At 46.2% G+C, this 25,397-nt stretch overlaps 1 protein-coding gene across 1 annotated transcript; it reads left to right on the top strand.

Annotated features, from left to right (window-relative positions):
* Positions 1-7,350: 7,350 nt before the first annotated feature.
* On the top strand, positions 7,351-13,924 carry TUBB (tubulin beta class I). The gene is made up of 4 exons (XM_069943764.1): positions 7,351-7,501; positions 11,004-11,112; positions 11,404-11,514; positions 11,779-13,924. The coding sequence occupies exons 1-4, from the start codon at positions 7,445-7,447 to the stop codon at positions 12,834-12,836; spliced, it is 1,335 nt and encodes a 444-aa protein (XP_069799865.1). The 5' UTR covers positions 7,351-7,444; the 3' UTR covers positions 12,837-13,924.
* The last annotated feature ends 11,473 nt before the right edge of the window (positions 13,925-25,397 follow it).

Below are 25,397 nucleotides of genomic sequence, written 5' to 3'. Positions count from 1 at the left end.
ATCCTGGTGTGGGTTGGGGGTGATGGCTAGCTCTTCTGGTCCAATTCTATTAATTGCTATGACGGAAAGGAGTCAGATCACACAGGGCATTGCAGCTGGCTGTATACCAAGGATGGGGAATCTTCAGCATTCCAGTTGTCCAGGTATTATGGGAATTGTAGTTTCCCATCCATGATTGTAGATCAGTGATGGGGAACCTCCGACCCTCCAGCTGTTGCCAAACTACAATTCCCATCATGCCTGGACAGCCAAAGCGAAGCTTTGGCTGCCCAGGCATGATGGGAATTGTAGTTTGGCAACAGCTGGGGGGCCAGAGGTTCCCCATCCCTGATGTGGATGGATGAGTGTGGGAAGGCTACACTATGGGAAGAAAACTTAAAGGTGACTTAGAGCCCCCAGATTGCCCAGATGATCTGTCTGATTTCTGGAGGCTGCACGTTACAACTTACAGGATCAGCTGCTGACCTCTTGGGTGGTCTATGGAGTCCAGACCTCGAGGTTCTCAGAGTATGGAGGCACGTCAGGACCTACACAATATTAGTTGGGTAGTCTTAAAGGGGTTATCCAGCGCTACAAAAACATGGCCACTTTTCCCCTCTCTTGTCTCCAGATTGGGTGGGTTTCAAACGCTGTTCCATTGAAGTAAATGGAGCTTAATTACAAACCACACCTGATTTGGAGACGAGAGGGGGAAAAGTGGCCATGTTTTTGTAGTACTGGATAATCCCTTTAATGTCCAAACTAGAAATGGGGTTGTGTGTGGAGGCAGCAGTGAGCTGTAACCCTGAATCCTTCAGTCTGTTAGTGATCCGCCATCGCTGTGACTTGGAGTCAGCGGATATAGAGATTATACAGTCCTGCGCCATCCAGCTGCTACCGTCTACTACTGGTATCAAAGTGCAATAACCTGACCTCCGGATCAATGTGCCGTATGATAGAGACACAAAGCGTCTGCCGTCTGGTTAACCCTTCATAGACACTGATCTCATAGTATAGGGGAAGGGAACCTTGGCTCTGCAGCTGTTGCAAAACTACAACTCCCATCATGCCTGGACAGCCAAAGGTGGGAGTTGTAGTTGAGAGCCAAGGTTCCCTACCCCTGCCATAGTAGCAGACTACAAACCAAAATGGTTTTCACGCGACCCAGACTCTTCTAAACCATCAGCTGTTATGTCACATAAATTGCTAACTCATCATGGAGATCCGACCCCTCCGGATCAATGGGACAGCGCCTAGTAGCCCTCCACCCACTGCACCAGTCTGACGTGTCTGATTCACGTCACATAGCAACAATATTAGCAACCGAAGAGAAATCCGAATACCTGACTCCATCCCTATGAAGTAGGGATGGGGAACCTCTGGCCTTCCAGCTGTTGCAAAACTACAATTCCCATCATGCCTGGACAGCCAAAGCTAAAGCTTTGGCTGTCCAGGCATGATGGGAATTGTAGTTTTGCAACAGCTGGAAGGCCGGAGGTTCCCCATCCCTGCTATAAAGTTTTAGGGGGAGATTTATCAAACATGGCGTAAAGTGAAACTGGCTCAGTTGCCCCTAGCAACCAATCAGATTCCATCTTTTCTGTCATAGTCTTAGAGGAATGAAAGGTGGAATCTGATTGGTTGCTAGGGGCAACTGAGCCAGTTTCACTTTACACCATGTTTGATAAATCTCCCCCATAGGCTTTTAGCTGTATCCATGAAGGCACAATGGACAGGATATACTCTGTATATTGCTCGTCCCCGGGGAGGGCAGACCCCCACCACCTCCGCCCTGCTATTCCTACTGACAGGATATTGGAGCTCATCATCCTGGGGGACGCCAGCTGTTCCTGCATATCCATCACAATAAGCAGGTTTCCATTAAGACTTCATGAATACTTAACCTGCACAAAGTCCATTGCACTTATTGATGGATGCAGCGCGGCCTCCTCCCCCGCCGCCCCCTTTGTTTGCATGTCCTGCACTGCGGAGAGAGCGGCCACCATGGATTCTGCACAGGTCACTGATGTATGGGGGCCCCGGGGAGGCTCGGCTTCCTGTGGTTGCCTTAAGCTTAATTTTCATGCAAACTACTAGTGGCCCACATGGCAATGTAGAATGGATAAAGCCTGGGGGGCCGGCAAGTGACCAGCTGTTGCAAAACTACAACTTCCATCATGCCTGGACAGCCAAAGCTAAAGCTTTGGCTGTCCAGGAATGATGGGAGTTGTAGTTTTACAACAGCTGGAGGACCAAGGTTCCCTACCCCTGGTCCTAACCTGTGGCTCACCAGCTGTGATGCAAAACTACAACTTCCATCATTCCCTGCCAGCCATGATGAGAGTTGTAGTTTGGCAACAGCTGGTGAGCCACAGGTTGGGAACGCTGCTCTAGGCTGTGACGTCTATGGGCATTGTTTACATTCATAACACTGGTGCAGTAAATGGAGCACAGATGAGATGCACAACACCGGCCCTGGGGGGCCACAGCCTGCAGCATCCCCCCATAATGCTTTGCTCTCCCGATAAGTGATGAGTGAACTGGCTGAATGTTCTGGATCTGCTGAAGCCGAGCGCTCAACATCTGGTTCCTGGTGGCTGCAGCTCTAGGGCTATGACAGGGAACCTTCGGCTCTCTAACTGTTGCAAGACTACAACTCCCATCATTCCTGGACAGCCAAAGCTTTAGCATGATGGGGAGTGTGGTATCAGCTGTTCATCACTCCATGTTATGGCCTTAGTCACATCTGTCTGCTGTCATCCATTTTAAACAGTTTATTCATGTAGATCAGAGATCAGGGACCTGTGCCCAGGCATGATGGCAATTGTAGCTGAAACGCATCAGACGGAAATCAGGCAATGATATCAAACATAGGTGTGAACTCAGCCATACAATACTGGGGGGGGGGGCTTCCTACAATAAGGGGGGGGGCAGTTTCCTCCCGACAATCAGGTGGTGTTGGGAATTGCAGGATAATGGGGGCTGGGGTGTATTTCCAGCACTGGAGACACATCATATGCTGAGAGCATAGTGGTGGTCTTACATCAGACAGCCATGGTGGGGGTCTCACACACATCAGACAGCCATGGTGGTGGTCTCACATCAGACAGCTATGGTGGGGGTCTCACATCAGACAGCCATGGTGGGGGTCTCACATCAGACAGCCATGGTGGGGGTCTCACATCAGACAGCCATGGTGGGGGTCTCACATCAGACAGCCATGGTGGGGGTCTCACATCAGACAGCCATGGTGGGGGTCTCACATCAGACAGCCATGGTGGGGGTCTCACATCAGACAGCCATGGTGGGGGTCTCACACATCAGGCAGCCATGGTGGGGGTCTCACATCAGACAGCCATGGTGGGGGTCTCACATCAGACAGCCATGGTGGGGGTCTCACATCAGACAGCCATGGTGGGGGTCTCACATCAGACAGCCATGGTGGGGGTCTCACATCAGACAGCCATGGTGGGGGTCTCACATCAGACAGCCATGGTGGGGGTCTCACACATCAGGCAGCCATGGTGGGGGTCTCACATCAGACAGCCATGGTGGGGGTCTCACATCAGACAGCCATGGTGGGGGTCTCACACATCAGACAGCCATGGTGGGGGTCTCACACATCAGGCAGCCATGGTGGGGGTCTCACATCAGACAGCCATGGTGGGGGTCTCACATCAGACAGCCATGGTGGGGGTCTCACATCAGACAGCCATGGTGGGGGTCTCACATCAGACAGCCATGGTGGGGGTCTCACATCAGACAGCCATGGTGGGGGTCTCACATCAGACAGCCATGGTGGGGGTCTCACATCAGACAGCCATGGTGGGGGTCTCACACATCAGACAGCCATGGTGGGGGTCTCACACACATCAGACAGCCATGGTGGGGGTCTCACACACATCAGACAGCCATGGTGGGGGTCTCACACATCAGACAGCCATGGTGGGGGTCTCACACACATCAGACAGCCATGGTGGGGGTCTCACACATCAGACAGCCATGGTGGGGGTCTCACACATCAGACAGCCATGGTGGGGGTCTCACACATCAGACAGCCATGGTGGGGGTCTCACACATCAGACAGCCATGGTGGGGGTCTCACACACATCAGGCAGCCATGGTGGGGGTCTCACACACATCAGACAGCCCCCTACTCCTATAAGCTGTGTTCACACGTGGTGTATGCGCTGCAGCTTTGTTGTTCATCCCCAGTGTGAACAGACCCTATAGAGAAGGGGGGGGGGGGTCATCCATAGGGGCGCTCCCCGATCCCTGGGGATCCTCATGTATCTGCCATGTATCACACACTGGTTATAATGAGGACTACGCCCCCCATCCTCCCCCTGCACCTGCAGTAGTAGCTGGCACTGTATGAGGCACCACCCCCCCAGCTATTAGTGCCGCCCACTGCACAGCGCTACCTGCGGCTCCACATCTGCAGTGGGAATACAAGCCCCATCATGGCTGACAGAGCATGCTGGGACTTGTAGTTCCCCAGCGGCTGTGGTGAGAGCCCGGGCAGCGCACCGGGTACAGCAGAGGCCGCGATGTCACTATGACTGCGGAGCCGCCACACACCCGGCGGACACCATCATTACGGCCGCTATTAGGCAACAAGCTAATGTCCACCACGTGTCCGCTTAGGGCAGGGCGTTGGCTGCTCCCAGACTACACTTCCCGTCATCCCTCTCTCCCTTACCCCGCCCACATCTATTTGACTGACACTAATTCAGGCCCTCTGTCGCGGCGCAGCCAATCAGCTCAGGCTGCGGCAGGTACCGGGAGTGGTCAGGTGATTTCCTCCTGGCCAATGAGATTCTTTGTATTTGTGGGAGGAGTGTGATATGTATAGTAGGGCCCTGTGAGGGGATGGAGGATGTAGTGTATGTGTTCTGTGTGTGGTTATGTGTATGGGTAATATATATATATATATATATATATATATATATATATATATATATATATATATATACACTGACAGGAGATGATGCAGCTGTTTGTATAGCACACTGTATTACACACAGGAGAAGGCCTCGCCCTGTGCTGCAGTCTTCTTACCGCATTCATCTCAATGGGAGAATCTGACCGACACCTTATGGGAAGCAGACACTCACTTCCTGCCCCGTTTCCTTCTGACATGTTATTATGTGAAAATAAAGATATTGGTGCGTTATCCCTATAAAACAGGCGGTTATTACCCATGTGACCGTACCCCTATATTAGCAGGACTTCCTGGGGTCCAGATGTATGCAGCCTTATTGTATGTGCACACTACGGAATCCGCGCATGTCACCCACGGTGGATCCAGCAGCTCATCCCCGCCGTCCCTACAAAGAATAAACAGGTTTATTCTTCGGGCTCTGTGTGACCCCGGATACTGACCTAAGGGCTGTGTGACCCCGGATACTGACTAAAGGGCTATGTGTGACCCCGAATACTGACCTAAGGGCTATGTGTGACCCCGAATACTGACCTAAGGGCTACGTACGTATGACCCCGGATACTGACTAAAGGGCTATGTGTGACCCTGAATACTGACCTAAGGGCTATGTGTGACCCCGAATACTGACCTAAGGGCTATGTGTGACCCCAGATACTGATCAAGGGGCTACGTGTGACCCCGGATACTGACTAAAGTGCTACGTATGACCCCCGGATACTGACTAAAGTGCTATGTGTGACCCCAGATACTGATCAAGGGGCTATGTGTGACCCAGGATACTGGCCTAAGGGCTACGTGTTACCCCGGATACTGACCTAAGGGCTATGTGTGACCCTGAATACTGACCTAAGGGCTATGTGTGACCCTGAATACTGACCTAAGGGCTATGTGTGACCCTGAATACTGACCTAAGGGCTATGTGTGACCCTGAATACTGACCTAAGGGCTATGTGTGACCCTGAATACTGACCTAAGGGCTATGTGTGACCCTGAATATTGACCTAAGGGCTATGTGTGACCCCAGATACTGATCAAGGGGCTATGTGTGACTATTATCTATCTATTATCTATCATCTATCTCCTATCTATCTATTATCTATCTCTCTCCTATCTATCTATCTATCTATCTCCTATCTATCTATCTATCTATCTATCTATCTCCTATCTATCTATCTATCTATTATCTATCTATCTCCTATCTATCTATCTATCTATCTATCTATCTATCTATCTATCTATCTCCTATCTATCTATCTATCTATTTCCTATCTATCTATCCCCTATCTATCATCTATCTATCTATCTATCTATCTATCTATCTATCTATCTATCTATCTCCTATCTATCTATCTATCTATCTATCTATCTATCTATCTATCTATCTATCTCCTATCTATCTATCTATCTATTTCCTATCTATCTATCTCCTATCTATCTATCTATCTATCTATCTATCTATTTATCTATCTATCTCTTATCTATCTATCTATCTATCTATCTCCTATCTATCTATCTATCTATCTATCTATCTATCTATCTATCTATCAATCATCTATCTATATATCTATCTATCTATCTATCTCCTATCTATCTATCTATATATCTATCTATCTCCTATCTATCTATCTATCTATCTATCTATCTCCTATCTATCTATCTCCTATCTATCTCCTATCTATCTATCAATCTATCTATCTCCTATCTATCTATCTATCTATCTATCTATCTATCTATCTATCTATCTATCTCCTATCTATCTATCTATCTCCTATCTATCTATCTATCTCCTATCTATCTATCTATCTATCTATCTCTCTATCTATCTATCTATCTATCTATCTATCTATCTATCTATCTATCTATCTCCTATCTATCTATCTATCTATCTATCTATCTATCTATCTATCTCCTATCTATCTATCTATCTATCTATCTATCTATCTATCTATCTCCTATCTATCTATCTATCTATCTATCTATCTATCTATCTATCTATCTCCTATCTATCTATCTATCTTCTATCTATCTATCTATCTATCTATCTCCTATCAATCTATCTCCTATCTATCTATCTATCTCCTATCTATCTATCTATCTCCTATCTATCTATCTATCTATCTATCTATCTATCTATCTATTTATCTATCTATCTATCTATCTATCTATCACATATCTATCATCCATCTATGACATATGTAAGGATATGCACAGATCCAGATAATTCCCCAATAATCCCATTAATAATAACCCCATCCCATCCTCCTCCTGCAAAAATCTAATGAATACCAGAGATTTCTATTGTACACAGTGTGAGTTGCCTGGTGAGACAGTGAGAGGTGACACCCGCATCCCCCCTAAGTCTCCCCCATCCAGGCCCCGCCCCTCCCCCGCCGTGGCCCCGCCCCGCTCCTCTAGTCCCCGGCTGCCTGCCGTGCTCCCCTCGCCATTGTCTCGGACGTTCCATTCTAGAACGTCGCAGCCTCCAAGCTTCCATCTCCGACCACTCAGCGACCTGCAGCCATGAGGGAGATCGTGCACATCCAGGCCGGCCAGTGCGGCAACCAGATCGGCGCCAAGGTGAGGGTGACCCCTCTGCAGCCCACCCCCGGGGGTCTAACGGGTCACATTGTACAGCTGGGGGTACAGGGGGGCAGGAGACTGAGGGAGCCGAACATTACATTGTATCACCTGCTCTTATTTTACCAGTCAGGATGATACAGAAAAAAAAATATTTGTGAAAATTTTAAAAAATAAATAAATTATTTTTGAAAAATTGCCGGGTTGGGGAGGGGGGAAGGGGCATGAAAAGGCGGTAAGGTGGGTCCTCCTGTAATGGCATTGGGAGGTCTGTAGGGTGACAGGCTCCGGGCTCTGCTACAGCAGCTGCTACTGGCTAATGATTGATTAAATGTAAATATTATTAGTAAAGATAAATAAATAAACAAACACAACATGTTGAAAAGTGATCAGAAATCTAAATTTGAAATTTGATTTCTGCCATTTATAGATAGATAGATATATAGATAGATAGATATTTGGAGGGGTTCTCAATGCTATATTTTCTGTTCTTAAAATATTTAAATTTTGTTATTTGTGTAAAAATGTGAATGCAGAAAATATAGAAAATGAGAGGATCATAATATAATCAGGTGTAAAATATATATATATATATATATATATATATATATATATATATTTATAGAAACTATATAGACTGTAAAAATGTGTATTTAAATTTTTGTGATGGTTTGAGAAAATTATTTTATTTAATGATTAGAATATATATATATATATATATATATATATATATATATATATATTTTTTTTTTTTATGTATTTTATTGAATAGTATGTGACCTGTCTAGATTGGCAGACGCTCCTTAGAGTAACAATGTGACTCTGCCCCAAGATCTGGGCTGGATTGATGATCTCTCGGAATCCTTTTCTCCTTCTTGCTGAGAGCGGATCAGCATTCTATGGCGCCAACTCTCCCCTGCGCCTCCTCCTCCTCCTCCCTCCCTGCTCTTGCACTCTTTGTTCTCACACAGCCTGTATAATGGGGAGGGAGTTTCCTTAAAATTTCATCTGTGGGTTTGTAAAAAAAATCCCTAAAAACCCATAGAGCGAGGTGTGATCCCACCACACCGGTTTTATCCATTTTCATCAATATTTTTCCCAATTCTTCTTGGTAGAAGATGGAATAGGGTGGTGTGACGTAGCCAGTATCTGCAGTGCAGTAATGCTATTACTGCTGGGATTAGGGGATGGGTGTGGATCTGGGTGGCCATCTGCAGGCTAGGACCGATCAGGAGCTCCTCTACTTATAATGCAATAAGAATTATAGGACATAAAACCCATTTATAAAATATTCATATAAAAAGAAAAATATTGAAATAAAAACCTAATGTGGAGCGTTCTGGAAGGATAGCGGTCTGTGATCTGCCGGAACGCTCAAAGATTTCCAGTCCACGTCTCATACAGATACAAGGACTATAAATAGGACGGGGGACCTCCCTATTATAACGGGCTGGCAACATGGCTGGTGATGGCTGAGATAGCGGATGTGGCGGTGTAAGTTGTCTGCTGATGACATCTTGGTACAGCTGCAGTGCCACACCCTAGGGTTACCACTCCTTCCCCCTCCCACTGGAGACATCTGTGGATACAATGTAGCCATGGTATTATACATCGCATCCCAAGGGAAAGGATTGCTATATTCTAGATGGTGGATGTGATGCTCAAATAGATAGATAGGAGATAGATAGATAGATAGATAGATAGATAGATAGATAGATAGATAGATAGGAGATGGATAGATAGATAGATAGATAATAGATAGATAGATAGATAGATAGGAGATAGATAGATAGATAGATAGATAGATAGATAGATAGATAGATAGATAGATAATAGATAGATAGATAGGAGATAGATAGATAGGAGATAGATAGAGAGAGAGAGAGATAGATAGATAGATAGATAGATAGATAGATAGATAGATAGATAGATAATAGATAGATAGATAGATAGATAGATAGATAGATAGGAGATAGATAGATAGATAGATAGGAGATAGATAGATAGATAGATAGATAGATAGATAGGAGATAGATTGATAGATAGATAGGAGATAGATAGATAGATAGATAGATAGGAGATAGATAGATAGATAGATAGATAGATAGGAGATAGATTGATAGATAGATAGGAGATAGATAGATAGATAGATAGATAGGAGATAGATAGATAGATAGATAGATAGATAGATAGATAGATAGATAGATAGATAGGAGATAGATAGATAGATAGGAGATAGATAGATGATAGATAGATAGGAGATAGATAGATAGATAGATAGATAGATAGATAGATAGATAGATAGGAGATAGATAGATAGATAGATAGATAGATAGATAGATAGATAGGAGATAGATAGATAGATAGATAGATAGATAGATAGGAGATAGATAGATAGATAGATAGGAGATAGATAGATAGATAGATAGATAGATAGATAGATAGATAGATAGGAGATAGATAGATAGATAGATAGATAGATGATAGATAGATAGGAGATAGACAATTAAATATTCAGACAGTTAATAGAAATGAAATAGGTAATGGATATAGGAATAATTGATAGAAACATAGATTGATAAATATGGTATAAATGTAGATCGATATGAGATAGATAGAAAGATATATATATATATATATATATATACAATAAATATATAGACAGGTGGCAGATAGTAGATAATAATACATAGGTAATAGATGTGATGCTGTAATGGATAAATAGACGATAGATGATGGATATTAGTTGGATAGATTATATATATATATATATATATATATATATATATATATATATATATATATATATAATCTATTATAGGTAAAAAATGGATATGAAATAGATGGGTGGAAATACATGTAATAGAAAATAGATATGACATAGATGATTATTGGTTAGGTAGATAGGTGATAGAAGGGCATATTATACACTGACTATTGTGGAATAGATGGATATATAATGATGGTTCTATTACTAATACAGATAGCCAAGTGGTGTCGTCATTGTCCCCATTCTGTATCCCTGACATAATTTGGGGTAAATAGCCACGTCCCGTCCCCCACTCCCCCATTTGTAAGGCTGTATTGTTCTCCAATTTCCTCTGTCGATGTGGAGAGAGGGGGAAGGGGAAGCAAGTCACTGTGTGCAAGTGAAGAGGCAAGGCGAGAGAGAGGAGGGTGGGGGGAGGTCTGGCTTTCTTAGAGAACGGAAACTATTGTAAGCCTATAGAAAGCACAGGGCTCCCATTGAGGGCCACGTGGTATCCAGCCGCCTGCAGCCTCCATAATGCTCACATTTCATTAAGCTGATATATTTGAGTCGTGTTGGAGCTTTGATGAAGAATTCTGTTTGTATCTAGGTCAGAATAGTTCTGTGTTCACCCAGCCGAAAAAAGGGGCTGTGGTTATGGCTTCCTGTTTTCTACAGTCACAAAGAGCTAGCACAGCATCTGCCGCCATATATATAACCTTATAGTAATGTTGGTTATTTGTTGTCTTCTAGTTTTGGGAGGTGATCAGCGACGAGCATGGAATCGACCCAACAGGGACATACCATGGTGACAGCGACCTGCAGTTGGACAGGATCAGCGTCTACTACAACGAGGCAACAGGTACTATGACAGTGCCCTCTTCATGGTGGCCTCCTAGCCTACAATACTGACCTATGAGTATCACACAAGACTAGATTGAAAAAGATGGGTCTTAAGTCCCATATATATTCTTATATAATTGTACTTGAAGACATCTTTAGTATCCAATAAGGACCAGCTCCTCTAGCATGTCCTCCTCCTCTTGGGTCAGTATTGAGAGTCTACCTCCAACAAAGCTTATCCATCCAAGATACCTTATGATGCCCACATGACTTTGTTACATTATTTACCGTGACTTTGGTTTATCCTTAGGTGGCAAATATGTCCCCAGAGCCATCCTTGTCGATCTGGAGCCAGGAACAATGGACTCTGTCCGATCCGGGCCCTTCGGACAGATATTCAGGCCCGACAACTTTGTTTTTGGTAAGTTGCTCTTCGTGGACATAGTATGTGGTGATGGTCACCCATATAGTAAAATTAGACCTTCTAAGGAGTTTGGTTAGTAAAGGTTCTTGGTGTTCTGGAATGGAAGGCCAATTGTGTTGTGTAATATACAAGCCTATACTACCAAGTCACATAGTAATATAACTCTGTATAAACTAGAATTGTTTTATAGTTCTAAGGTTTTGATTTGCCTTCAAGGTTCTTCACACACATTAACTTGACATCTTCTTTTCCCTTCCTTAGGACAAAGCGGTGCTGGCAACAACTGGGCTAAGGGCCACTACACAGAAGGAGCTGAGCTGGTAGACTCTGTGTTAGATGTAGTGAGGAAGGAGGCTGAGAGCTGCGACTGTCTTCAGGGCTTCCAGCTTACACATTCCTTGGGTGGTGGTACTGGTTCTGGTATGGGCACACTCCTCATCAGCAAAATCCGGGAGGAGTATCCTGACCGTATCATGAACACCTTCAGTGTGGTACCATCCCCCAAGGTATCTGACACAGTTGTGGAACCATACAATGCCACACTCTCTGTGCATCAACTGGTTGAGAACACAGATGAGACCTACTGCATAGACAACGAGGCCCTCTACGACATCTGCTTCCGCACTCTCAAGTTGACAACCCCAACCTACGGGGATCTCAATCACTTGGTCAGCGCCACCATGAGCGGAGTAACCACCTGCTTACGTTTCCCAGGTCAACTCAATGCTGATCTCCGCAAACTGGCAGTCAACATGGTTCCCTTCCCACGTCTCCACTTCTTCATGCCAGGGTTTGCCCCACTGACCAGCCGAGGTAGCCAGCAGTACCGTGCGCTGACCGTGCCAGAGCTTACACAGCAGGTGTTTGATGCCAAGAACATGATGGCTGCTTGTGATCCACGACATGGCAGATACCTGACAGTGGCAGCAGTTTTCCGTGGCCGCATGTCCATGAAGGAAGTAGACGAGCAGATGCTCAATGTCCAGAACAAGAACAGCAGTTACTTCGTAGAATGGATCCCCAACAACGTCAAGACTGCTGTGTGTGACATCCCACCACGCGGCCTTAAGATGGCAGTCACCTTCATCGGCAACAGCACTGCCATCCAGGAGCTGTTCAAACGTATCTCAGAGCAGTTCACCGCCATGTTCCGTCGCAAGGCTTTCCTCCACTGGTACACAGGAGAGGGCATGGACGAAATGGAGTTCACAGAAGCAGAAAGCAACATGAACGACCTTGTCTCCGAGTACCAACAATACCAAGATGCTACAGCAGAAGAAGAGGAGGATTTCAATGAAGAAGCTGAAGAGGAGGCTTAAACTCTCCACATCACCACCACCACTACCCTTCCCTTCTTCCTCATCTTTCCTCCTCCTTCATTCTCAGGCTGAGAAAAAAAAGAAGTCCTCACTGAAGTTTAGCATTTCTTTTCCTCCATCTTTTTCCATTTTTCAGTGTTTTACTCTTCTGCTCCTCTATCCCTTCTTTATATTTGTTGCTTCAGTCATGTTGATGGTCATAGGGTAGGCCTTTAGTGTAAGTGGATTCCACCTCCGCCCTAGGTTATCGGATAGGTTGGCATATGGTTGGTAGGTCTTTGAAGGCTCCTTGGATTACAGGTAGATCTTAATCTCCATCTTAATTTCCATCAAACATGTCCGACAGCTTCCACAAAATTCTTATCCTTTCTGTGGCCGAGTGCTGGTCTCTTCAGCCACTAATGGGTTTTGTGATGCCTCCCGGCTTATAGGAGAGTTTGACAGCCTCCTGGCATTGAGATGCTTTTCTAGTTCCCATTTTAATGGTGATTATTCTTGATCCTCAACTAGCATTTTCCTCTCCTACTCGTTTCCTTAACTTATTACTGTGATAGCATAACGCTTATCGGTCACTGCCATTTACCTAGACAGGCGGCAGTCACAAGTATGGCTCCATCTTGTCCTGTTCTGTATAAGTCTTCATAAATATCGACTTCTATCTTTCCACCCGTAACAGGGTTCTAAAGCTAACAAACGCACTTACTGCCCTTTAAGTTGAACAGTATTGACTATCTTAAAAGATTTCGGCCATACTTCTACCCTCTTGGGCCTGAAGTCTCTGATGGCCGTACACAGGGACGGCCTGCGGTTGATAAGGAAACGATTGTATGTAGACAAGAACAACTATCTCACTTGCTAGCACAGAGAAGGAATTGTGGGGAAGAAGTTTTTTCAAAGTGAAAAGTGGATGTTTTTCATTTTTTTTTCCTGTAACTTTTATCTTCGTTCTTCTCGTCATTCTTGTCTTCTCTTTCTTCGATTCCCATGCCATAATTATTTTTTATTTTACTGTTGCTTTTTCATATTGAAAAGATGACAAGCCTGTGACAGAAAAAAAAAAAAAAAAGAATAAAACCTTTTTTTTTTAAGTTTTGTCTGTGGTATCACGATGTCGTTATTTGCCAAGTGGGAGGGGAGGAATAAAGGGGGGGCCTTTTACTCTTAAAGGGGGATTAGTACTATCACAATAATCGAGGTGATCACAGATAAGAAATAAAATTACCTTTATATGATTAACTGTACGTACATAAGACACACACACACTACTACTACTACTTAAAGGGGCACCAAACTATCCAGAAATATCCATTATACATTATACATTTTACACGCCTATGAAAGATTGTTCTTGGCATTGGAGACATGAAATAAACTTATGATCAGATCTGAATTTCGTGTCAGTCAATCTATTCAAGAACCCTACAGCCATGAATTGTTGAGAATAGAGGACAACAGCTTACAGATACTGACGTTAGGGTTATAGGGGTATTCCCTAAGATCAGTGAGAACCCCCACATATCCTCCGGGGGCACAGCACTGATTAAGTTCTGCATTCCCTCCTGTGTTTTCCTTGCATGGTGGCACCCCTGCCCAGTTCTGCTGGGAACCGCACCTGTCCCCATTCACTGGTAAGCAGTCGATGAAACTGTATACGGAGACTCTCATGATTATACCCCATCACGTGATAAGATGGAAATAAGTCTCCGAGAAACTCCTCAGACAGCCAGTGGCTGATAACGGATAGCAATAGATGAAAGTCAATTATGTAATCAATTATAAAATAATTGGATAGACCTAGGTTTTTACCAGCAACAGCGCCATTCCTATCTATAGGCTGTGTGCAGTATTGCAGCTTTAAGCTTTGCACCAACCATGAATAAAAGCTCTGGAGGTTTTGCATTACATTGAACATATAGAAGTTTCTAAGGCGTCAGTCTCACATGTAGCATCCTATATTATAAAGAAGACTTCTCTCCGGTCAGCCATTTTGAAGCCAATCAACTTCCTGTCCTTGACTACAATATACCAGCTGTGGTCTGGTTGCCATGGGTAACCACATATAGGGGAAGGTGTATCAAAGTCAGGGCAAAGGAAATATAAGCTAGTTGCAGATGGCAACCAATCATGTTCCACCTCATTTCACAGTGCAACTTGGTTACCATGGCAACTATGCGTTTTCCTCACTAGAATCACCCCCTTTGTTGTCCATACCAGTTGTCACAAACAGAATGTACTCTCACTTTAAGAATCCATCTATTACACTGTGTTCAGGGGAAAAAGTGGATCTTTAGAAATAGCTTCATCGTTTCACTTCCCTAAATGGCCAGGCCCTGAAAACGAGAGGATGCCAGCTGAACGCGCGTACCCGCGGGATCAGACCGTCACTGGCATGGGAGGGGGGTCTCAATACTATGAATAATGGATGGCCATAGTTTCTGAGCAAATCTGAGAATCCGACACAAAACTGCAGAATAATCTGGAATCTCACAACATAAGACACGTACAATATATAAGGGGAGATTTGTATGGCATAAAATCTAAAAAATCGTTTGTACATGGAGGCCAGCTTCACCTTGCGGGTGTGCATACCTTGATGAATGCTCCCCTTAAAGTATGTACACACTACGGAATCCGGGCAGATAACCCGCCGCTCGCATCTCCGCCCGTTCCACAGACTCCGTTCTATGCACAGGCGGATTCCACCGCCATGTCAATTCTTTGGGCGGACAGCGGAATCTGCCTGACCATAGAATAGAGTCTACGGGAGGGGCAGAGATGCGCAGGTGCGAGAGGCGGAATCTGCTTGGATTCCGTAGTGTGCACATACCCTGAGGGTTCTCATCTCCAACGGTATCATATACTTCAGTTGTTGCAAAACTACAATTCCCATCATGCCTTCACTTCGGCTGTCCAGGCATGATGGGAATCATAGTTTTTTAACAGTTGAAGGGCTGAAGGTCCCCCATCCCAGATTTATATGAAAAGCCTAGAAGAAGACAGGATAATCTTACTTTCTGGATTTGTTTTGTCTGAATACCACAGGAACTGACTGTAAATGACTCAACATTGAGGGAAGTGGTGACTAAGAACGCTTAGTGTGTTTGTGTGTATTGTGAGTTGACCAGGGCCGGCCTCTCAGAGTAGGGAGGCAGCAGACCCCCCCCCACCTGCCAATGTTTTCCTGTAATTGATGCTGGCCCTGGGGTTGTTCTCCAGTGACATTGATGGATAAGGTGCTGTGCTTCATTCACATGACCTAAGGGGGTTCTAGGTGTCTTATCATTCAGCCATCATACACTGATATCCTATCCTTACCATCAATATTTGTGTCCCAGAAACCCCTGTATAGCTGAATATACACATCGGGCCTGGTTCACATATGCATCGAACGTTCCGACAGGAGCCCCTATTACAGACCCAACAAAAATCTCAGACAAATAATGTCTGTGCAGCCCTTGCTTTAAAGTGATACTCTGGCATCAGTACATGGAAATTAATACCGATGTTATACTTACTTCTCTGTGCTCCCCCAGTGTCCTCCTGCTGCTGCAGACTGACCCGTGTCAATCAATGACCGAGATTGGCCAGCGCCAAGACGGACCAGTGGGCTGTAACTGCAGAGACGGGTTCATCTGTGGTGTCTGCAGCCATCAGGGGATCCAGAAACACTGCCGGAGGACACTGAAGGAGAGCAGAGAGGTAAGCATAACATCTTTATGTATATTTTCCACATACTGACCCTTCAGTACCTGTCAGACAGGCATCAGCTATCACATGGAGCAATTCTTAAGAAAAACTCGGGAATACACCGCTTGCTCTCCTGTGCTCCCACCTGAATTTCCGCCTGTCACATAGGCTCCATTATATGCTTGGCCGGATTCCGTTGTCCGCCCAAAGTACTGACAAAACAATTCTTTGGGCGGAGCATATAATGGAGTCTTTGGAGCCGGCGGAGAGAGAAGTGAGAGCACGGGGAGACAAGTGGCATATTTCCTCGAGAATTACTCCGTGTGCCCATACCCTCATATTGGATTATATGTTCATGTAATGTAAAATGAGGACAAAATACATCCGCAATTTTCAGGAAACATTATGGCGGTAATTTCAAAAATGTATTGTCTCCCATTGAAGTCAATTACACCCATAATTTTTTTCCCCTCAATATTACGGTTGTGTTTTGTCCTTATTTTATATTTTATGATCCTACCCTAACCATTCAAATGCTGAACATACTCATTGCATTTGCAAAATACAGCCTCTTTTTTTTTTTTACCTGTTCACACATTGTTTTATTTTCACTTAAAATTTTGGCCGTATTGTGCTTTTTATTTTACTATGTCTGAACACTGCCTTACAGGGCGAAACACACCCCTTTATCTTTGGAAAAAGTCACAACTATTAGTGTGGTATCATCTACAAATCCATCATTGTATCATGTTACCCTGCTTACGACTCATGATACATATAGGAGGTCACATGATACAAACCCCTATGACTATATGAATCCCCTCTGTGTACACCGCATGTGGTCATCATCCAAGACTGTGCGGATGAGCAATGGGTGACAGCCCCAGACTCATGAAGGATGCATTCAGGATGAAGTTGCTGCAGTGTGCCCGGCGTCATGCAAAGATAATTTTATGGAAAAAAAAAAAAAAAAACTTCACATTTCCTGCACTTCCCCCACCAGGCCACTACCATGGTAACAGGCCCGGCGGTTTCCAAGGCCACAATTACCATGTTATCTTTGGTGAGGGGGGAGGGGGATCTGCTCACTTTCCATAGTGCCTGCTACCTTCAAAGAAAGCGACAGAAATGGATTTATCATATTTGGCACATATTATATTTCGTGACTATTAATACTAGATAAGTGCAGGAATAACATGTATGACATATAGAGAATGGTGCAAGAGAGAATAAGGACCAGACATGGGGCGTGACACCTGCTACACCGACAGGGCGAGGCTTCTTATCAGGTTTCATTGTCCTCTATGTATAAAAAAAACAAAACAAAAACAGCAGGAGTGTGAACAAACACAAGGAGGAAAATAATGAGAATTTCCCAAAGAATGAGCAGCAGCCCTGGGGTCCCCTCCAGTAGGAACATACATGCATCAAGTGCTGAGCTGCCAGTGCAGTCACCATGCTGACCTATAGGTGGCGCTATGACAGGTTTATATAATAATAGCATTGTGGAAGAAAGAATGAGTGTTATTTAATGTATGTGCTCATGTTTATTACAGGGGATGTATATGTATATGTGTATATTCCTGAGTGTGTATATGAATTCCATTTGATCTTAGAACAGCTATCTATTTATCTATTCTCTCTCTCATCTATCTCCTATCTCTCTCTCTCTATATATATATCTCTATCTATGGGTCCTATTACGCAGAGCGATTTTTAACGATTAACGACTAACAATAAATCATCGCAAACAAGATTGTTTTACGTTAACCTGAAATTGTTCACCATATTACACAGAATGATGGTCGTTAGTTATGATCGTTATTGCGATCGTTTCTATGATCGTTTATTCCTTCTGATCCCAGCAAAACAATGGACAATGTGCAATTACACTGAAGGATTAGTGAAAAAATGCGGAACTTGAGCGAACGAGTGTGGAATTACAGAAAACGGTTAACGATAATTTTAGGTTCAGATCTAAGGGGGCCTTTACACAGAGAGATTTATCTGACAGATTTTTGAAGCCAAAGCTAGGAACAGACTATAAACAGAGAACAGGTAATAAAGGAAAGACTGAGATTTCTCCTCTTTTCAAATCCATTCCTGGCTTTGGTTTAAAAAATCTGTCAGATAAATCTCTCCGTATAAAGGCGCCCTTTATCAACTATCAACCACATACGAACGATTTTTCAATCGTTGCCTGCAATTACACAGGACAATTATCGTTTAAATGCGAACGCTATAACGATTTTTCACAGGATAATCGTCCCGTGTAATAGGGCCCTATCTCTCTTTGCTTTCTATCTCTCTCTGTATCTCCTATCTATCTCTATCTATCTATCTCTATCTATATCTATCTATCTATCTATCTATCTATCTATCTATCTATCTATCTATCTATCTATCTATCTATCTATCTATCTATCTATCTCTCTCTGTTTGTTATCCAGATGTGACTTCCCTTCCTCACCTATACCTATAAAGCATTGTATTTTATAGGCAAACATACTTCCAGTGCCTGGTAGCAGTAAGGGGTGATATAGCCCCCTCTGCTGCCACCACTGTTTGTGTTGGGAACTGCAGGGCTATTCCTGATCCCCTGTTCTGTTCTAGTATATTACTATATTCCTATATTCAGTATACGGAGAGAGGCTGCCTGACACAATCATTCCTAGCGCAGTGAGTGGTGAAAGCAATGAGTGCTCAATGGGTAGAGCCCCCCCAATAAGAATATACAGTACACAGGGGGAACAAGCCCCATGCTCTATATAGCCCTGCAGTTCCCAACACAAATTATGGTGGTAGAGGAGGGGGCTGTGTCGCCCCTTACTGCTGCCAGGCACTGGAAGTAAAAAAAAAAAAAAAAAAAAAAAATTTTACAAAGTAATCTAACTTTATTAAAGCAATGTATTAAAAAAAAATTAGTGTCAGTGTCTGAAGTTCCCTTTAAAGAAAATGTACCACTATGTACATCACTTGGTGTTTTTTACATGAATAGATCGGTACAGGGATGCCAGTGGCGTGATCCTCTATCTCTGGACACTGGCCCGGCATGAAGAACTGGGGGTGGGCCCACCGGCCCCCAGTGTGACGATCTCCCCTCTGGAATCCGCGGGGCCCGGCCAGTCTGCCTCCAGTGCTGGATGCCCAGTTATTGCCCAGGAATAGACGGGTACCGTGCGCAGGAACTGGGTCGCAGTTAAAAAAAAAAGCACCACTGCATCGGCATCCCCGTGTTGGTCTATTCATGTAAAAAACACCAAGCGATGTACCTAGTGGTAACTGGTATTCGCTTTAAGGGTAGAATCCTTCAAGATTTACTGGAATCTATGGGACATCTAGTGGGTAGTCTGCAAACTCTGACCCTTTCCTCTAATACAATACAGCTGGAGGGCCGGTTCCCCATCCCCGGCCTAGAAGCAGTGGGGTGAGTTATTGCCATTGACAGTAATGCCCATGTGCACACACAGATCCGGACCGATTCCACAGGGACTATCAGACCCTCCACCCCAAAGTGGTCTCCATCAGTACTGTGATAAAGAGTAGATCCCAGTGCACACGACCAAGGCGCAGTAAGGCTGCATTCACACGTTCTGTGTTTCTCACGGAGCACGGACGTGGAATGCCTGTAACGGACTCTCCCCTGCCCAGGCAGCATCTGTAAGCGGGGGAAACTGTACTGATATGCACCGCACTGTAATGACAGAGCTGCGCAGCTGATTCATTACAGCCTGGCGCATATCTGTACAGTTCCCCCGCTCCCAGCATCTTATCACCCCAGAGTCCGTTACAGGCATTCCACATCCGTGTTCCGTGCAGAACATGTAATGTGTGAATGCAGCCTTAGAATCTCATGTCTATAACACTGAGGGGGACATTTATCTATGGCAGGGGTGGGGAACCTTTTCCACGTCGAGGGCCGGTCGGGCATTAATAAAATCATTTGAGGGCCGCATACTGTGCGCGGCAGTTAGTAGCGTGGGTTTGCAGCACTCGGAGGCAAGGCAAAGTATTATTCCCCTAGTGTCCCTGCTATTGTAGTTAACCCCCAGTGATGCCCCTTGCAGTCTAGTTAACCCCCAAGTCATGCCCCTTGTAGTTTAGCCTAGTTAACCCCCCCCCCCCAGTCATGTCCCTGGTAGCCTAGCTAACCCCCCCAGTGATGTCTTTGGTAGCCTAGTTACCCCCCCCCGCCCCCCCCCCCCCCCCCCCCCCCGTTATGTCCCTTGTAGCCTAGTTAACCCCCCAGTCATGTTCCTGGTAGTCTAGTTAAAACCCCAATCATGTTCCTGGTAGCCTAGTTAACCCCCCCCCCCCCCAGTGATGTCCCTGGTAGCCTAGTTAACCAACCCCCCCCATGTCCCTGGTAGCCTAGTTAACCACCCCCCCCCCCCATGTCCCTGGTAGCCTAGTTAACCCCCCAGTCATGTCCCTGGTAGCCTAGTTAACCCCCCAGTCATTTCCCTGGTAGCCTAGTTAACCCCCCCCAGCCATGTCCCGGGTAGCCTAGTTAACCCCAAGTGCCTGTCCCAAATAAAACAAATAAACATCCCACTCACCTTTCCTCCGCTCCCACGCTGCCCAGGTCCTCCTCTCTCTCCTAGTCTGTGCCCGTTTTCTCCTGCAGGCGGAGCGCAACGTCATCACGCGGCCCGCAGTAGAAGGAAGATGTGCGCCGCTCTGGTGGGGAAGGGGACGGCACAGACAGCATCCTCCTGTGTCTGGCAGCTGTCACAGACACAGGAAGATGCTTTAAATGCCGGCTCCTGCCCCACCAGAGCGGCACGCACATTACAGGGGAGCTGCGGGCCGCTTCGGGAGGTCCCAGGGGCCGGATGGGGCACGTGGGCCGGAGGTTCTCCACCGCTGATCTATGGTAAAGTTTGAATGGAACTTTCCAAAGAGTTGGGCAAAGGCAACATTGTTTTAAGGAGGTTTCCCAACATGAGACTAACTAGGGGACAAGTAAGAGATTGCATGCATACATTTAAACAAATGTATCTTTATTTTCAAACAGGGAGACCACTACCCCCATCATCTAGGTCTCATAGGAAAGTGGCTTCCTTCAAAATACAGCCGACATGACTCCTGAAAAATGTCAAACTTTTTGCAGCCCCCTGAAAACAAGTCTGGGGTAAGTCTTTTTGGCTCCCTGACAACAGCTTGTTGCAGGATCAGGGGTGCAGCAGCAGAAACACCTTGTTTTTGGTGAAGAGATGTACTTTGGTCATCTGGTCTTGGACCAGGTTAGCCTGGCCCTCCGCCCAATTAGCAAGCTCCTGAATAGCATCCATGCCAATCCGGATAGCAGGGAAAAAAATTAAGGTAACCCCAGAACCTGGATTACTGACAGGGACAGCCAGTGTGAGCTCTAGCACTAGGCCCCTAATACTGTCCCTGCTTACTTGCTGTCCAAGTTGTGCAGAGGATTCCATGACCCTGCTGCTGCCAATCTCCGTACCTTCCTAGTCGAGTTTCGCTCCGTCTTTGAGGAACCTGCCCGTGCCTCTTCAGCTGAAACTGCTCTCCTCAACCTCTCTGAAGGGAGCTCCTCTGTTGGTGACTACGCCATCCAGTTCCGCACCCTGGCGGCAGAATTAGACTGGAATGAGGCCGCTTTAATAGCCACCTTCAAGAAGGGCCTGTCTAGTCGGGTGAGAGACGTGCTTTCCGCCCGAGACCTACCTACCTCCCTGAACGAACTCATCCTACTGGCCACCAGGGTCGATACTCGTTTTTCTGAGAGAGAGGAGGAGGTCTGGCATGAACGGCGACTAAGCCTGTCCCGTCGCCATCACCAGCTGGCGCCGGTCTTCCAGAATCCTGACGTTCCGGTGTCCCAGTCGACTCCTGAGATTCCTATGCAGGTGGACCTGCCGCCTGATGAAAGAATTCGTCGTCTGGAGCTGAATCTCTGCCTCTACTGCGGTGGTTCGGATCACTTTCGGCTGAGATGTCCCCAACGTCCTCAAGCGTCCAGGAAACGCCAGCACCTAGGTCCGGTGGGAGAGGTCTCCCTAAGTGTGAATGCCACCTCTCCAAAGTTGTCTGTGCCAGTTTCCATCCAGACACCCTCAGGACAAACTCACCAGACTACTGCCTTTCTCGATTCTGGGTCAGCAGGCAATTTTATTGCAGCTACATTGGTCCAGAGATGGCGGCTACCCGTGACCCCACTAGCCAGACCCCTGACTATCTCCTCGGTCACGGGCGAGATTCTTACCGACCATGTGCACTACCAGACCGCACCTCTAGTCCTCCAGGTGGGCACTTCACATCTGGAAAAGATCTCCTTCTATGTCCTGCCCCATTCTTCTTCCACCATCCTCCTGGGACTCCCTTGGCTGCAATTACATGCCCCTAAGCTGGACTGGAGAACCGGGAAGATTCTTAGTTGGGGTCAGGACTGTTCCAACCAGTGTCTGAGGTCACCTCAGCCCGAAGTACTCTATGTTGTCACCCGAGCCCGCCAAGCCTTTGTCCGGCCTACCGGCGGAATACCAAGACTTGCCTGATGCCTCCATCTGCAGGCAAGAAAGAGGGGGAGGCCAAAGGGGGGGGTACTGTCACGGCCGCGGCGGCGTCCCGTGTTCCGGGCCGCCGCCGTGACCTCCTCCTGCCCCATGCAGCCGCCGGGGTCCTTGTGCAGGGACCCGGCGCTGCTGCTAGTTCGGCCCCTGGGGGCGCCTCACCTCTCCTCCGCTCCTGTCTCCGTCTGTGCCGGCCGGCGCGCGCGTCCCCGCCTCCTAGGGCGCGCGCGCGCGCCGGCTGTCTCAGATTTAAGGGGCCAGTCCGCCCCTAATTGGTTAGTTGCACCAATCACTCCCTATATATTCCAGCCCTGCCCCACTACAGGTGTTGGAGCCTCTATATGCTTCCCATAGCGTTTGGCCCAGCTCCCTGTTGTTCCTGACCTTAGTCCTTGTCCCTTGTTCCTGTCTTCAGTCCTTGTCCCTAGTCCTTGCCGGCTGCCTTCCCATTGTTCCTGAGTCCTGTCCGCCACCTGCGAGCACGTCTACTATCCTCTGCCTGCACTACCTCCTGCCTACTGCTCCTGCCACGCCTCGCCTGCCGTCACTAGCAACCAAGCCAGGGGTAGAGACCTGGGGGTCGCCTGCCGCAGCAAGTCCATCCCGCCTTGCGGCGGGCTCTGGTGAAAACCAGCGGCCCCTTAGACTCCGCTCCCTGGTGAGGTTAGTGCCATCGCTGGTGACGGTCCAGTGGATCCACTACTCTAGGCGTTACACTTGCCAGTCTTGTTCTAGGCTGCAAGTGACAGTTTTATGTTGGTTTCCACACTTGTTAAGGTAAAACATAAAACAAGACGGACAAACAATAAAGAATAGTCAGGAGGATACAGGTCAAACCGGAGGTAGCAGAACAGTAGAGAAATAGCAGGCAAAAATGGAAGTCAGAATTCCAAGTAATCCAATCCAATGTAAATGCCAGTTTAAAGGGAGCAAATCAACCCAATTGGGCTGTTCGGTTCCCTGGAGCACTGTATAAAGCTCCTGTGCAGCTCGTGACCTGTATCGGCTGCAGCAGCAGCTTTGTACCTGTTACCGACGCTTCTCCCTGTCAATCATCCCCACTGAATGTGATGATGAAGAGAGCAGTGACTAGATACGGGCGGAGAGCACATGCGCTTTAAGTTTGGCATATGGATAGAACAGAGCGTGGAAGCCGGTGCCACGGTCCCTTCTTTGAACCGCAGCACGATTCTTGAGCACCAGTCCGGGCTGAAGCACTGGAGGCGGGCCGGCCTTCCCCCCAGTGAGAGAAAACCCTCATCCCTCTATGATGCAGCTCCATTAGAATCCATGGAGCCGCATCATAGAGGGGCAGGGGTTTCCTCCCACTGGGAAGTGGGCCAGACCACCTCCAGTGCTGCAGCCTGGGCCAGTGCTCGGTAATAGACTGGGTTCAGGTTCAAAGAAAGGACCGCGACACTGTTATATTCATGTGCAAAACTGAAAGCAGATGTATTGATGGTAAATCTGCTTTAATTTTCTCCAGTATAAGGGTGCATGCACACTACGGAATCCACTCGTATGACCCGCGGCGGATTCCTTCGCTCATACCCACACGTGGCGGCGCGCATCTCCGCCCGTGCCATAGACATTATTGTATGCACGGGCGGATTTCGCATTCCACCGAAAGAATTGACATGTCAGTTCTTTCGCCAGAATTTGGTAAAAAAGGCTTTAGTGTAATAGTGCATGTTAAAAGGCAACAATCAGCTGACACGCACGATTTGTGCAGCAACTGTCTGCAGCGCACCCCTCCGTGTAAAAAGAGCGGTGCTAGCAGCCCGCCACTGACAATCATTGGGCCACCCAGACAAGCTAAGGATTATTTGGGTGGCCCCTTCCACTGCTCCCTTTTTGCTGTCTGTGTGTAATAGCACAGGCAGCAAGCAGGAAATGAAGGGGAAGGGAGTGCTGACCGGACAGTTCGGTGCTCGTTTCCCCCAGATTATCATGCTCTGTAGTACTGTAGTATAGCCTTTAGGCCCGCCACTTTTGCTTAGTGTGAATATACCCTTAGACCATAAATACTGGTACAAGAAAACGGATGTATTTTAGAGGCAGAGAACTGTGCTGAGATCTGAACAGGCACAGACTTTACATAATGTGTCAAAACTGCATGAAAACAATCATTGCTTGTGTGTAAAACAATGTTAATAAATCAAAACGGCATAAAACCTAAATGTGAACTGTCCTGTGTTTTCCTATTTAATTCAATGAGATAAAACTGACATAAAATAGAAAGTAAAAGGACGTAGAACGGCCTCAGAATACAGTCCAAATAGCCTAATTCATATTGTGGAAAGAATCGGTGTGGAAGATGACCTGTGGTGCGGATTTGTAGTCC

This window comes from Dendropsophus ebraccatus, chromosome 10 (assembly GCF_027789765.1).
Source record: "Dendropsophus ebraccatus isolate aDenEbr1 chromosome 10, aDenEbr1.pat, whole genome shotgun sequence".
NCBI lineage: Eukaryota > Metazoa > Chordata > Amphibia > Anura > Hylidae > Dendropsophus > Dendropsophus ebraccatus.
The sequence above is the reverse complement of the archived record's forward strand: the minus strand, read 5'-3'. Positions and strand labels throughout refer to the sequence as shown.